Here is a 15,582-nt window from a genome sequence, read left to right on the forward strand (position 1 = left end):
TCGCCGGTCTTCGTCTGCCCGCCCGGCTCCGCGGCTTCACATTTCTTCTCGCCCGTTGTTTTTTGCGTTTCGCATGTTTCTGCATTTTCCGCCTTTTTTGGTTTCTCCGCCTCGTCCTTCTTCTTTTCTTCACCCTCCTGTTCTTGTCTTCTTGCTGCTGCTTCCTCCTCCTTGCGCTCCTCGTTTTTCTTCGCAGCCTCCGTCGCGCTCTTGGCTTTTTTCTCCTCCGTTGCCACTTGAGTCCTTTCAGATTTCATCTGGACCTCGATGCTTTTCTTCGAGCTCCCATCATCCGACTTCTCTTTTTCTTCAGCGCCCTTCTTCTTCTCTTTCTCCAAACTTCTTTTCTTTTCCACCTTCTCCTCTTTCTTCTTCTCCACCTCCTTTGCAGATGTTCCTCCCACCTTCTCCTCTTCCCTCACGGTCATTCCTCCCATCATCGTCTTCACCTGGACCTTCGGACCCTTCCCGGCTGTTGCCTTGACGATCTTTCCAATTATTTTTCTCTCCTCCTTCTTTTCTTCATCAGTCTTCTTCTCCTCCTCCTTTTCCTTTGTCTTCAGCTCCACATCTCGACTTTTCTCCAACTTTTTCTCCGATGTCCTCCCGTTCCCCTTCTTGGCTCCTTCCTTCTTCTTCTCTGATGTTTTCTTGGCTGCGGCTGACTCCTTCGCACTCCTCCACTCTGACCTTGTCGGGCTTCCTGTCCTCCTCCTCTTCGCTCCGTCGCCGCCTCTCCTGATGAGAAAACAGACAGAGGTTTAAACTCCTGACTGATTTTACCGTATCACTTTTGTTTCCTTCCTCTTACAGAGCGCTCCTCATTGCCTCCCTCCTCCTCCCTCCTCTCCCGGCCTTCAGCAGACCCCTCAGAGACTTTAACACGCTCTCCCTCTTGGCGGCCAGGTGGCGCTGTCGCTGCAGGAGAAATGTTGAGACGTTTTCATCCTTCTCTTCAATTTAAAACATTTCTTTAATGAAGACAGACTCTACCTCATCGTCTGGAGCAGCACCTCCTCTTTTCTCCCTCTCAGTTTTCTCCTTCTGCTTCTCTCCCTCAGATCTCCTCTCCCTCTTCTCCTCTTCTTCTTCTCTTCTTGAATCTTTCTTTTCTTCTATAACATCCTTCCTCGCCTTCTGCTGCACCTTCTTCACCTCCTTCTTTACCTCCTTCTCTCTTCTTGACTGTTTCCTTTCATCTGAATCATCCTTCCTCATCTTCTGAAGTGCCTCCTTTTCTCTCGTCCTCCTCATTTCTTTGGGCTCCGGGCTGGTGTCTTTCCTTGTCGTCTCCTCTTCCACCTTCTGCTCCTCCTTCTCTCTTCCTAAATCTTTTTCTTCTGAATGATCGTTTCTTGTTTTCTGCTGCACCTCCTTATCTCTTGTCCTCTTCGTTTCTCGGGCCTCTGTGCTCCTTTCTCTCCTGGTCTTCTCCTCTTCCAACTTCTTCGCCGCCTTTTCTCTTCCTAAATCTTTCCTTTTCTCTGAAGTATCCGTCCTCATCTTCCGAAGCGCCTCCTTTTCTCTTGTCCTCCTCGTTTCTCGGGCCTCACTGGTGTCCCTACTTATTTGCTCCTTTTCAACCACCTTCTCCTCCTCCTCTGTTCTTAAATTCTTTTCTTCTGATGTGTCATTTCTCGTTTTCTGCTGCACCTCCTTTTCTTTCGTCCTTCTCATTTCTCTGGCCTCCGGCCTCCTGTCTCTCCTCTTCTCCTCCTCTTCCTCCACCTCCTTACTTTTCACATCTTTCTTTTCCTCTGAAATATCCTTCCTCGCTTTCTTCTCCGCCTCTTTTTCTTTCATCCTCCTTGTTTCTTTGCAGTCTGTGCTCCTGTCTCTCTTCTGCTTCTCCTCTTTCTTACTCTCCTCCTCCTCCTCAGCTGGACTCGTCTTTACTCCTTCCTCCTCTGTTCCCTTTTCCTGTTCCTTGTGTCTTTTTGATGATCGTCTCTCCATCGTTGCCTTTTCCTCGCTGCTGTCCTGACTTTTCTTCTGCACCTCCCCTTCGCTCCTCCTCTTGACTCCTCGGGCCTCTTCCTTTTCTCCTTCCTCTTTCTCATTCGTTTTCCTCTGTACCATCTCCTCATTGTTTTTCTTCTCTCTTCTCTTCTTGACTCCTTTGTCATCTTCCTTCTCCTTCCCCTCATCCACCTTCTTCTGGTCCTCCTCCTCCTTCCTCCTCTTCACTCCTCGGCCCTCTTTCTTCTGCTCCTCCCTCTCATCTCTCCTTGTCCTTACTCTTCTGCTGTCTTCCTTTTCCTCCTCCTTCTTCTCCACCTTCTCTTCATTTCGGCGCTTGAAGTCTCTGCTGTCTTCCTCCTCCTCCTCCTCCTCCTCCTCCTCGCTCCTTCCACCGGTCGTCATCAGAGCAGGTTCCATCTTCTGCAGCTTCACATTGATCTGACGGAGACGAGGAAAACATGAAACTTTATTCAAAAGCTGAAAAGACAAAATGAGAAAAGGAACTTTAACATGTGTTTCTGTTGCTTAGCAACGCATTAGATTAGCAGAGGGTCTGAATTGAGCTTTTAGATTAAATCTTACATTTTAATCAAAGAAAGAACTGAAGGCTTTTCTTTGAACAGTGTTGAGCTGTTGAATAACACAAGTTATTAACGGCTCATTTAAACTTACAACGGGCAGCATCACTCGATGTGTGTTCAGCTTTGGCTCTTCTGCTCGGCTCCTGGTCGTCGCTTCACTTGCAGCTTCTTTGGAGGCTTCAGCCTGTCTGGGTTCTGCTTCCTTTGCCGCTGCTTCAGTTGTGCTTTTAGCCTTTTCTTTACTCGCTGTGGTTTCACCCACTGTAGCTTTGACCGCTCCTGTCTGAGAAAAAGAAGAAGAAAAAGAAGAAACAAACGTTTATTTGTAAGCATTTAATGTCAACAGTTCACCATGCTCTTCCCCACTGAGCTCTAATAAAAGAAGAAGCTCCAGTTTCTTCCATAAACTAGAGGATGAGGCGAGCCATGGATTGCTGGTGTTCTCATGAGGGTGTGTTAGAGCAGAATGAACCTGACACTTCAAAGGCGGTGACGTGAGCCCGAGACCGTCGTCCACACAGATTGTTGGTGCTTTGGAAGCTTCTGCACGGGAGCTTCAATCCTCAATTCAATCCTCCAATTTCGAGCACACAGAGACGGATCTCCGCCGCCCTGCTTTACCAATCTATATATCCAGAAAACAGGAAAATATCCACAGACGTGTGGCAGGTGCAAAGCCAAAAAACACAATATCAAGCAAAACCTTTATTCTTTCTCCACTGTAGGTCCACGTCCTTATCTGTGATCAACAGATGCAGAAATGCTCAAATCTCCATGAAAATGTTTAATCTGTGACATCCAATTACTCCATAGCACCACCCGTTGAGACAGACACTGATGGACACGTGGACACTTTTTTTTTTTAACTTTGCACCTTTCAAGTTCAATCTCACAACAGACAGTGAAACACCAGCACACAACAAGGAGCTTAATCCTCCTAAATCACTCCCTGCAGCACACTCTGAGGATGTGATTTTTCCAAGTTCGCAGAGCACATAGAGAGTGGGTCCAGTGCTCCACAACCAGGATGGTAACCCTCACTGTCTGACGGACAGGCGCCATCTCCAGCCCCCTGGTGTAGTTGTTGCAGGGAGGCTGAGAGACCCCAGAACCACTGCTGAACCACTGCCAGTCCAGAGGCCCTGTCCCCAAATGGAACAGCCCCACAGCTTTAAAACATTTAACCTCTCACCTCTTTGTCCGTCTTGGCCAAGACGGTGTGTTCACCTGCACTCCCTCCTGCAGACGGACCGCCGCTTGCCGACCTTCTGGTTCGAGCAGTCGCAACGGTCTCTGCAGTGTCTGTAGCAGGGGTGGAAGCCTGTTTGGACTCCTCACTTTGCTCTGCAGCCAATCTTGATGAAACTCGTGTGGGAGTTTTAACAGCAGCTTCCTTTTCGCCTCCTGTGCGCCGCCTGTCGGCGGCCGCTTTACTGGCCGACTCGGATCTGCTGAGAGGAGATTTAGTGACAGCGCTTGGAGTTGGACTTTTAGCAGCAGACATCAGTTTAGAGGGTGTAGATTTGGTCGCTGGTGCGGACTTGGCAGGTGTAGCCTTGGTTGATTTGGCAGGTGTAGTTTTAGCTGGAGGAGCTTTGGTTGCAGAAGCCGGTTTTGCTGGTGTACTTTCTGTGTTTGTCTTCCCCGGTACCTGAACAGAAGATAGAACGGAGAACCTTTAGTAGAACCGAAACATGCCTCACTCATGGGCTATAAACATTTACGAAGCAGAGGTGCCAGCAGTGTGAGAAATATGTTGGAAATAGCCTTTACAGCCCCGTATCCATGCCTTTGACCCTAGTCTGTTCTGATTGGTCAGCTTCCAAAACAAATGAACACAAATGTAACTAGTTGAGATAGAGTTCACTCCTTTTTCCACCTAAACTGTTCTCACACGGCTGCCCGTTTGAGGGTGAATCTGACTGGACATTTTGCGAGTAAACAACGTCAACAACCAACTGACCAAAACTAGAAATACACTGATTACAAATGGTCCTCCAACACGTCTGCTGAAGGATTCAAAGGTAACCTTGTGTTTGTAGACGTTCAGCTGTTAAAGAGACAGTAGCTTTTTAACCACTATGGACTGGACTGAGGACAGTATCAGACAACACCACCACAGCGGCCTGCTCTCTTTACAGATGATGCTGCACGTGAAACATTTACTCTTTCATGTCTGTCACATGAGGTCATCCTGAACCTGCTCACATCTGTGAAGAGAACCAGCCCTCACTGTTGGACCGGTCACTTCAGGTGATGATCTGACCCAACTGGACAGACTGATACTGCTGAAGTAAAGCTGTGCTACATCAAATTACCCAATATAATTGTTTAGGCGATGTAAGAGTGTCTGATCAATCACAGCAGCTAATAGTGATGGGTATTGAAAACTGGTTCTTGTTGAGAAGAACCACTGTTTCAATTCCTTGGAATTGTTTGCCATTTTTGCAAACGATTCCCTTATCGATTCCAGTCGCCCCGAATGACGTCACCACGTTGCGGAGCGTCATTTACCTGGCAGGAAACACGGCGGCTCAAACGCTCAAAAGTTTAGTTATACTTGCAAAGTAGATATTTCATTTAAGGGAGGAAACACTACAAATATGCAAAAGCATTTGCTCACAAAACACGCGATGACCTTAAATGAATGTCGTGTTTTTAATTCCGCTCCGAACTCGTGAATCTCAACCCAGCAGCAGCGGTAACGTTTGCACGTCCTCTCCCGTTAATGCGGCAGGTAAATAATCAACTAACAGTGCATATTATGTTAGCGCGATCTGCCTTATTACAAAACCTGCCATTACTGTGCATTTAGATGACCATGATGAGAGAGACAGACAGAGTCTGGCTCAGATGCTGGCAGTTCTCGCTGCAGTCTACCGGTAGCGTCTCCTTTCAGGCCAGGATAGACGAATGTCACCGAGCAGTGACTAAGTTTGTGGTCAAAGATTTGCACCCATTTGCCACAGCAGATGCCCCCAATTTTCAGTAAGTGAATGTGTTTAATTGTAGGCAGGAACATTACTGGATATTCTTGTGTAATTGCTACAGAATAATTTATGTTATACTTTGTTATTGCTACAGAAGAATATTTATTATTTTACATTTACAATTTTTTCCCTGGGGATCCTGTGACACCCCATTGAAGAGCTGTAGGCTGGATCTCTTAAGATCTCACTGTTGGGTTTGTAAGGCCATGTTACTCCTAAATTTCTATCTTGTTCAAAGAGAAGATATAAAACAAAGTTCTAAGCTAATCGACCTTAGTGTTCTCCTTTTTTGAAAAGAATCGATAAAGAATCAAATCGTTAAAGAGAATCGAAAATGGAATCGGAATCATGAAAATCTTATCAATACCCATCTCTAGCAGCTAACTGGAGAAGGTGGAAAATGCCCTGAATTCACTGACATTAATAAAAGCTGCAGGCTGAAAACTGAAAGCATCAATAAAACACTGTTCAGTATTTTTATATACCAGATACATCATCACAAATATAATTTTAAAGCTATATAAGCTTTTTTTAAGCAGTGCGTCAGAAATATTACAAACACATCATTAGAAAATGCTTTGAGCAGTTCATTCATAACCATTCAATCACATAAAAATGAACTGAAGCGATTACGTAGCATTTTCATTACAACTGATGAGTGATCTTTAAAGAGAGACTGACTTTGAGTTTACTCCCGACTCCAGGCGTGTTCTGGATCTCCCACATGCCCTCGGTGAAGCCTTTGATGCGAACGCCGCTGCCATACTTCATCTTGTTTCCCACATAAGGGACGATGTTCTCCGGCGGCAGGAAGCCTCTGGGGAGGGGAGATTAATCACAGTTCGATCAATGCTGCTCAGAATCTGACACGATCGATCTGCAGCTGCACGTACGTACATCTGATGGGTGCCAAAAAAGAAGACGGGGACTCGCTTCTTGTACCCCTCGTCCGACTTACAGATCTGTAAAACACAGAAGAAGAGTTAAAGCGCGTACACACAAACAGCTGCATGCAGGTATTTACAGCTGAGGTGTGAGCGCACCCTCGCCGGCCAGTGAGGGAAGCCCTTCATCTTGGCGAACACCAGGTCTCCGGGTTTGAACTGGTCGCCGTTTTTTCCCGGCATCCTGTCGCTTCAGAGCTCGGTCGCACAGCAGGAATCAAACACTGAAAGACAAGCAGACCATTTAGACCACAGCAGCTGTTTCACACACTTTACCGGGTTTCATTTAAGGAGGTAAATGTGGGTAAGAGTGAGAGTAAATGAACAGATGTTGATTCGAGCTGTTCTTCAGCCTGTAGTAACCCCACACAGCTGTGACGTACGTTGTAGTCAGAGGATTACAAACACTCATTAGCATCAATGTGATGGTAGTTTGGGGTTTTTAATGACTTATTGAATCCACTCTTTCTCCAGGGTGGAATGACCGTACATCCATCTTTAATAACTTAAATAAAACAAGAATTGGATGCACAAGTTTGAATTCACTTTGGACTTTCTCCACACAGGGTCAAACACACACACACTCACTTAATCTTTTATTGATTGATTGATTGATTGATTGGTTGATAATACTTTATTCATCCTGAGGGAAACTGAATGATGCTAAAGTTGGTGTGTTAGTGTTGATCATGTTATTGATCATGATCTCTTTGCATGATAAAAATTATTTGTTTGTTTGTTTTAACTCCCAGAACAAAGAAGCTATAACAAGGAGAACTGTAGATTTATACAAGTTGGAAAGATCTCATTTCTAAACAAATGCAGATTCAAAGATCATCAGTTCAAACAACTGTATTCAAGTACAAGTTATTCAGATCTGTCACCACTTTTGGTCTAGAAGCCCCATGATGTGACCCTCAGATAGGGCTGCACGACTTTGCATAAAATGAGAATCACGATTTTTTTGCTTAGAATTGAGATCACGATTCTCTCATGATTTTCTTTTCCAACATAAATATTTATTGCGCTTATTAACTGCACATCAACTTTGTAGCAGTTGAGACTGAACATAAAAACAATAAATAAAAATAAAAACAACAAATGTCTCACATTTTGTCGTTGCTGCAAAATGTTGTACTGCTTGAAATTCCGTCTCCACCGTTGCTCGACACTGCGTGTATAGAGCAGGTAGTGCACCAATAGAAAAATAGTTGCGGGACGGCACTGTGTAGCGTTTGTCTAGGGTGTTGATCATTTTCCTAAATCTCTCGTTTTGCACAGTGCTGATGGAGCCATATCTTTGGTCTGCGGGAGTTCGACGGGTATAGGGAAGCGCTGTATAAGGTTCCCGTTATTGATGTTTGGGTGGTTGACCGGGACGGATTTTCTCCAGTCACTTTCTCATCATCCCTGACGTGCTCTCCGTTGTTTTTTCCCTGCCAATTTTAGCAGCCAGCTTCTGTATCACGTGGTATAAGGCTCCGCCCTTGTCATTTGTTGAGCAGGAAGAGTGAGCGCTTGTTTTCATGCAGATTACGTCCCAGATCAAAAATTTTTTTTTATTTTTTTTTTTATTGTTGTCATTTGGAAATGAGATCGCACATAAGTATGAATCGATTTTCTAACGATTAATCGTGCAGCCCTACCCTCAGATGATGTTCTCGGTTAGGATGTTTGGGAACCACCAAGAGCTGGAAACAGAACCCCAGTGAAACCAGTTTTATATCACCATGGACTGAAAGTGTGAGAAAGAAGAAATAAGCCTCCAAATCAAACTCCTTCAAGCTGATCTGAAATCTACAGGTGTCCACATGGACAAGCCAAATACCTTCTGGAGAATTTTATATTCAGACAACACAAAATGTTTTGGCCTCAATGAGAGGTGGTTTTTTTTTTTTGATAAAGTTTATTTTTAACATTAATTGCAATGCATGCTCATAATAGAGTTGATACACTTCTCATTAAAAAGATACAAGCACTAACCCCACGTTGTGAAGGGTTAGATAGAGTTGGGTGTTGAAGGTAAACTGCTACAGAACACAGTTTCAGACGGGAACGGCTGCTTGGCCTTGTGTGTCAACAAGAAATAAAGACTTCATTGTGTCAGTTAAAGCTGACATCAGCATGAAAATAAAACATCTCTGGTAACATTTATAAGGTGGGGACGGGTTTTCTTATACAGGACAAGATCCCTGACTTGAGGTTAATTCCGCTGTGGCCAAGTGGATGGACGACGAGGAGAACAAATCAGGGAGCACTAAGTCTAAACCACAGCATCTCCCCATCAATAACCAACCACAAATATGTTCTGTTTTCATGTGTCTAATATATTCTTCTCTGTAAGCAGACTGAGAGGTCCACAGCTGTGCAACCCAAACCTTTAACTGCCTGATAATAAAATAGTGTGAACTCCTGAACTTCTCTCAGCAAAAAAGAAAACCACTCAAACCCAAGGACACAGAGCAACTGTACAGCACAGTGGTAGCATCACGCCCTGGGGCTGTTTAGCTGTGATGGTACTAGTAACATTACACATTGAGGAATAAAGAAGAAGAGAACTACCTCAAAAATCTTCACCTTAAATAAACATCAAGGTGGTTGAAACATAGACAGTCAGGTGTTCCAGCGGGACAAGAGCTGTTTTTTTATGAGATAAAGCAGGTGAACACTGAGCTTCTGGTCTTCTTAAAGCCTTTCTCGAGTTTAAAGAAACGACCAATTCTGCCAAGAAGATATCCATCCTGAATTATGAGGAAGCTTGTTAATCCAAATTGTGAACCCAATTCTTGTTATTTAAAGCCATTAAAGATGTGAGCTGTGCAAAGATTCCACAGTTCAAAGAAATCATCAAACGCCTAAAATTATCATGACATTCATGGGTGGGTGTGAACTTCTGACCACAGAATAAATGGACTGTAACATTTTTTTAGGTATTACTTTGCTGCGTGTTTTGTTCACTGTGCGTGTCCAGCCCTGATCTTACCAAGTGCATAAAATCGTCTGTAGGAAACAATTAAAGCGGAAACCCCAACTGTTTTCTTTCTCTTCTTTTTAAACATGAATTTCAGGCCTGAGTTAGAGGGCTTTTCCACTAGTTGGGGGTTTGAATATTACCTCAACTCAATTTCAAACTCAAACACACCACCACACAAAGAATTAATACATTTAACGTAAACTTGGAGATTAACGATAACGTGGCAGCAATACTTCAATCAATACACACAACATGTGCTAACCCTGAGAGGATGCATAAGCAGGGCCAGACTTGAAGTCTGTAAGTAAAAATTTCACTTTCTGGACCTGAATCGTCCCACCAGCTGACCTTTGCGTGTGCAAAGTATAATCTTTCACACTAGCTCATCGGTTTCGCTCTCGTCTGCGTGTTTACGCTTTGTTTACAAATACAGGCTAACCACTGAAAGCTCGCGCTAACGTGCCGACTCGCGCACCCCTACTCCGTGTTTGTGGCATGCACCGTGGATGTGGGGTGGACTCACCTGCACACAGAACGACTGCCGTCTGGCACCGCGGACAAAAAACACGAAACAACAAGGCTTCTTGTTACTAAGCTATCCTCTAATGCACGTCGCCATATTGACCTCTGTGTTCGTGTCACGTGATCCACAATAGTGTATTTTTTCCCGCCGCTAGAGGACCGTTCCAACCACACGGGAGCTTTTGGACCGTACCACCTTAGGGTACAAAGGTTGTTTTTTTTGTTTATTTGTTTGTTTTTTTTAAATCTGAATTTAGATTCCTTTCTTTATAATCACCATAATGATGTCATCAATGCACACCTTAAGAAATAAAGCACTACTTTGAACTAATAATTCTGTCGTCATTTCCGACTTTCGGCATTGAGCGTCTGCCCGTTGCTACGATACCTCAGCGCGTGGATTGGTCTGCCCTCAATATAAAGTACTGAACTTCATAATAAGTTCATAACTTCATTCACATATTCACGCGTGCACTAATGTGTTTTTGGGGAAAATAAATGTAACGAACGTAAAGTTCACTGACAATTATAAATGAGAACTATGTATGTTTAGAGTGCAGACAGGTACCACACCAAGATGCATTTTTCTAATGATTTTTTATATGGTTACGTCTTGCATTGTTAGTAACATAGTAACATTGTTAGTATCTTTGTTGGGGTCACTGTTAGTAACAGTAACTCCAACAACTTTTAAAAGTCAAAATAAGACACTGTAATTGGCAGTGATCTACTCCATCTTCTCATAGCAGTGACACTATATGAAAAAAAATGTAGATCCTCGTTTTTCTGTATAAATTAAAATTTCATGGTTGAAGTAATAATAAAAAAGAGAACTAGTTTCAACAGTTGTTTTGCAAATGCAAAGTGTGCCAGAAATTAAATGCACTACTATATCGTTCTAAACCTTGTGGAAGGCTTTCCACAAGGTTTAGAACTAATAAATCAATCAAGCTTTATTAACAGACTTAATTCGATGCTTACACAGATTAAAAATGAAAACAAAATCTAAAAAGAATTAGAGCAGTCTCTGCTCTAATTCATCCTGAAGGTGTTTTGTCAGGTTTCGATCAGGACTCTGTGCAGGCCTTTATGGACCTGTCAGTCATGTTGGAACAGGAAGGGGCCATCCCCAAACTGTTGCCACAAAGTTAGGAACATTAAATTATCCAAAATGTCTTATGTCAGTGCTCTAGAGTCCAGTGGTGGCATGCTGTACACAACTGCGAATGACATGTTGCATTGCGTTTGCTGATATAAGGCTTGGATGCTGCTGTTTCCGTGGAAATCCATTCCATGACACTCTCTAAGCACCGTTCTTGAGCTAATCTGAATGCCACATGAAGTTTGGAGGTCCGTAGTGACTTACTCTGCAGAAAAGTTGCTGGCCTCTGCACACTATGCGCCTCAGCGTCTGCCGACCCCGCTCTGTGATTTTACGTGGCCCACCACTTTATGGCTGAGCTGAAGTATATGTCAGTGGGACTCGAGTGAAGGTGATATGGGCAAGAATGTCTCTGGTCACAGTCAGCCGAGAGTTACCTCATTGGTGTCACTGTGATCTAAAAGCCCTAAAAGAAAAAAAAATCTTAATACCAGTTGCAAGTGAACAGCAGATTAAAAGCCCTGCTGCTGATCTTCAGTCACCTTAGCGTTGAGGATAACAGAAGACATCCAACCTGCAGGATCATCAGTCAGGTTCTGACCATCTCAAGTTCTGGCAAATTTTTTAATAATTTTCATTTTAGTGAAGAACGACTGTCAAATTACAGTGTTCACTCTAATATTAGGTTTTACCTAAAGTTTTACATCCATTCACAACTACGAACAATTAGGAATCACTAATTAATTTAACAAACTAAGTGCATGTGTTTGGACTTTGAAGTTGGAGCACTCCACATCCACAGATGGTGGTGTCAAACCCAGGAGCTTCTTCTTGTGAGGCAACAGTGCTTAACTGTTTTTTTTTAAGTTATTTTTTTAAAAATTTATTTTATATTTAAATTGTGTTAAATAATAATAACAATAATAATAATAAAAAAATATAAATCAATAATAACAACAAATCTAATAAATACAATAAAATCCCTCTTTAATCAGCTTTTGATGTCCATGTTTTAGAATGGTTCGTATATAACAGAAACCATCTAGAATTGTATTTTTTTTAAAAAATAAGAACCTCTTTACCATCAAACATTCTGTGAAACAAAAAGCATAAACAATTGTGTGTCTGAACTACCACTAACTGTTATAGAAATATGAACTAAATTGAATCACACGAGAACAGGTCGTCTTTGTGAGGTTTAATCTGTTTTGCAAAGAGACAAACGACAGCACAGAGTTCTGCAGTCTGCATCACATCTGACCAACAAGAACAACAAGCACCAAATTATTTATAGACACAAGTTATTTATCATGGGGGGAAAAGCAGAGCTGTGCATGTGGGAATATTTAGTACTGAAAGATTATATGGAGGCAGAGCATGATACTGTGGAGCCTTTCATTCAGCCAGGTTAGCCTGACACAGAGAAGAGCAGAAACTTTCCATCACACAACTGGCTACAGAGCTTTGTACACAAATATAGTTATATTAAAAAAATAAATTAAATATAATTTAGAATTCAAACAGTTGTTGTTTTGAGCCACCAGATGTCAGTAAAGAGCTTCTATGCATCCTGCAGGTTCTTTCTATAAAGTGCAGGCAGGCAAACCTGCTGCTGCTAACTGTTAGAAACATTTAACAACAGACAGAATTTAACAAAGATTGTTTTGTTTGTATTCTTAAACAAAAGGCCTTCAATGTGAAAGGACTGAGAAAGTGTTGAGAGTGCAAACAACCAGAGAGTACTGTAATATTGTAATAATTATTATTTTTTCATTTCTTGTATTTTTTATGTATTTTCATCCATGATTTCATTTTTAATTAAAATTGTTATTGATCTTTGATTGTTGGATCTAAAGAAACTCTCTTCTCTTTGATGATGTAACGTGTAGTAACTCAGCCTGGGCTCTGTCTGAGTTTCTCCTGTGGATGTCAGATACTCCAGGATATTATGACACAGTGAGAGTGCATAGCTGGTCATGCACATCACATATGTTGCTGCTTTGTTTGAGGCATTATTACAAGGGTTAGTTTGTTTCCAGTGTGGAAATTTACAGGAACTGCAACAGGACCTGAATGCAACATGAGCAGGTCTCTGCTTAATTTCAGGTCAGAAGTGATGCTCTGTAGTGACATCATCATAGTGGGCATCTAATCCCTGCTCAGCCTGACTGGGTTGCATCTTTTCCACTGATGCATGAGGTTCATTTCCTGAAATATAAGTTTTAAAATGTATCTGCTGTTAACTCATGAGGAGTTCAGACAGAGAGATGAGTTAATCATCACCATATTGATTGTTCAGTGAGTGACTCAGAGTGTTACCTTTGGCTCTGAGTTGATATAAAGATATCATGAGAAGAGTGGACATGAAGTATGGAAAGAACACCACCAGGTGGAGGAGCACTCTGAACGCAAGCTGGAGGGAGCTGTAGTCAGGGAGTGGAGCTGTCAAAGGCGGCACAGCAGTGGTGGATCTCACTGTAGATGGGGGTGGAGGTCTGGTTGTTGGTTTATCTGCAGAGAGAATCCCACCTGGTGAATATACCTCAGGTGAATATGTGGATGAAATAAGAGGTGAAATCAGAGTGAAGCTCCTCACCTGTGACAGTGATCCAGCTGGATGGAGACTCTCCATGACCGCTGATGTTACACTTGTAGAGGCCTTCATCAGACCTGGAAACATGCTGGATGGTCATGTGACCTGTAGGCTGCTTCCTGATGAGGGAGCCATCTTTATAGAAAGCAGCTGGGAGGTTGGAGGGAGTGGTCTTTGTTTTACAGAGCAGAGTGACGTCATCTCCCTCCATCACAGGGAGGACAGGACTCTGCAGGATCACTGATCCACCTCAAAACAGAGACAAACTACAGCATTTCATCCATTTACACACAGCTTCATCAACACTAACTCCACACACTCAGCTTACCAGTGACTGTCAGGTTAACCATGTTACTGATGGCACCCTCTCTGGACTCACACCAGTAAACTCCACTGTCCAATGGGTAGATGTAGTTTATGTCACAGGAAGAACCAGCTGGTTTTTCCCACCCATCTCCACACTGAGTCCTGGTTTCTCTGCTTGTGTTTCTCCTCAGAGTCCATCCAGCAGAGCTGTCGTCCTCCTCACAGCTCAGAGACACAAAGTCTCCTTTAAAGAACTGAGAGCTGCTGGGACTCACAGTCAGACGAGCTGTGATAGAGAGAGCAGGATATTTATTGTGTATGTTTTTTGATCATGAGACAGTTGCCAGTTGTCTCCTCTGCTGTGACATATGGCCCTGAAAGTATTTGGTTGTCTGTATTCACTTTAAGAATCTCCCCAAATGTTTCAAATTTGCCCATTTTAAAACAGTGAAAGATGAAACTTCTTCTCTGTTCAGTTTAGAAAAGATAGTTGGGTTTTAAATGTTTCTACTTTTCAGAGCTTTGTTTTCTTTGATGCAAGGGTGAGGTATCTAAACAACATATGTGCTACACATGAAACATTCTTCAGAAAGAAAGAAAGAAAGAAAGAAAGAAAAACGGGCGTAGCTTTAGCTCAGTTGGATGAGCAAGTAGTCATATATCGAATCGCTGAGAGCGGCCGGCCCATGTTCGAGTACGACCGTTCTTTAAAAAGAAAGAAAGAAAACTTGATGTTGCTGTCATTTAGGTTAGGTTTTGTTAAACATATAAATTCCCCTCTCGCCCCTGCGGGGGGTCTACCCTTCAAGCTCAGGCGAATGAGGCGTTGACAGATCGTTTTTTTCTTTCTACCAATTTTGTTTTTCTTTACTCGAAGAGATCAAATTATTGGTGGGGATAATTCAATAATCGCTGGATATTGGTGGGGACATGTCCCTTCCATCCTTGCCAAATCTACGCTCTTGCATTTTTTATTGTAACAACCAATGATTTATAAAGGAAAATAATGACTATTAACAAGGTTGCCCAAACTTTTGCATCCCATTGTAATTGCCTGTGTATGGTGACAACTTTAATAATCTCTTCAAGTGAGTCAAAAAATACTTTCATCTTTAAACAGCCAAAATGTTTATGCAGACTTGCTAATGAAAAGAAAATGGAGAATTCATATCCATGAAAACAGACAAAAAGATTATTTGTTTTAAAACTATTTCACATTTTGCTAAGTCTGCCAGATTTACAGTGTGACAAAAGAAGGTTACTGACCTTGGTTTGTGGTGCAGCTCAGCAGTGAGATCAGAACTAAAGAGAAATTAAACTCAGGTTAGTTCAGAGTTTAACATTCAGCAAGACAGCAGAGACGTTTCCTCCATCCTGCTGCTCAATGATATCAAACCAACACTGAGATCAGCTCACAGTCATATAAAGTAAAACCCGCCTCCCTCTACTCCTCTTCCTCTTTGATAGGATGTCAGTATTGTGGTTTCCTTTGTAGTGATCATCATGAAAAGGTTTCTTTGTTTGTTTGTAGAAAAAGAGTTTTAAAGTAATAAAAAAAAAGTTGTAGGTGAGAAAACTGAACCAGAAAATAAGGCACAATGGATAATA

At 42.5% G+C, this 15,582-nt stretch overlaps 2 protein-coding genes across 3 annotated transcripts in view; both read right to left on the reverse strand.

Annotated features, from left to right (window-relative positions):
- The window catches only part of psip1b (PC4 and SFRS1 interacting protein 1b), a 17,026-nt gene extending 6,936 nt beyond the window's left edge, over nucleotides 1-10,090 (reverse strand). The window contains exons 1-9 of one of the 2 annotated variants that reach the window (XM_006808846.2): nucleotides 9,975-10,090; nucleotides 6,577-6,701; nucleotides 6,431-6,495; nucleotides 6,215-6,350; nucleotides 3,736-4,194; nucleotides 2,635-2,826; nucleotides 994-2,400; nucleotides 812-918; nucleotides 1-738 (exon numbers count right to left, since the gene is read on the reverse strand). The exon at nucleotides 1-738 is cut by the window's left edge and continues 181 nt beyond it. In XM_006808846.2, the coding sequence (XP_006808909.2) occupies nucleotides 1-738; nucleotides 812-918; nucleotides 994-2,400; nucleotides 2,635-2,826; nucleotides 3,736-4,194; nucleotides 6,215-6,350; nucleotides 6,431-6,495; nucleotides 6,577-6,660 (3,188 nt within the window). In that variant the 5' untranslated portion in view covers nucleotides 6,661-6,701; nucleotides 9,975-10,090. Of the gene's footprint in view, nucleotides 739-811; nucleotides 919-993; nucleotides 2,440-2,634; nucleotides 2,827-3,735; nucleotides 4,195-6,214; nucleotides 6,351-6,430; nucleotides 6,496-6,576; nucleotides 6,702-9,974 lie in introns of both variants that reach the window. The other variant, XM_035915887.2, reaches the window with a different exon arrangement.
- Nucleotides 10,091-13,182: 3,092 nt separating this feature from the next.
- LOC148103613 (Fc receptor-like protein 5) lies at nucleotides 13,183-15,359 on the reverse strand. Its single transcript, XM_087839156.1, has 6 exons — nucleotides 15,323-15,359; nucleotides 15,241-15,276; nucleotides 13,997-14,260; nucleotides 13,672-13,917; nucleotides 13,395-13,586; nucleotides 13,183-13,283 (listed from the first exon to the last, which is right to left on the reverse strand). The coding sequence occupies exons 1-6, from the start codon at nucleotides 15,345-15,347 to the stop codon at nucleotides 13,183-13,185; spliced, it is 864 nt and encodes a 287-aa protein (XP_087695282.1). The 5' UTR covers nucleotides 15,348-15,359.
- Nucleotides 15,360-15,582: the final 223 nt, after the last annotated feature.

This window comes from Neolamprologus brichardi, chromosome 3 (genome assembly GCF_056152115.1).
Source record: "Neolamprologus brichardi isolate AB-2024 chromosome 3, ASM5615211v1, whole genome shotgun sequence".
Taxonomy (NCBI): Eukaryota; Metazoa; Chordata; class Actinopteri; order Cichliformes; family Cichlidae; genus Neolamprologus; species Neolamprologus brichardi.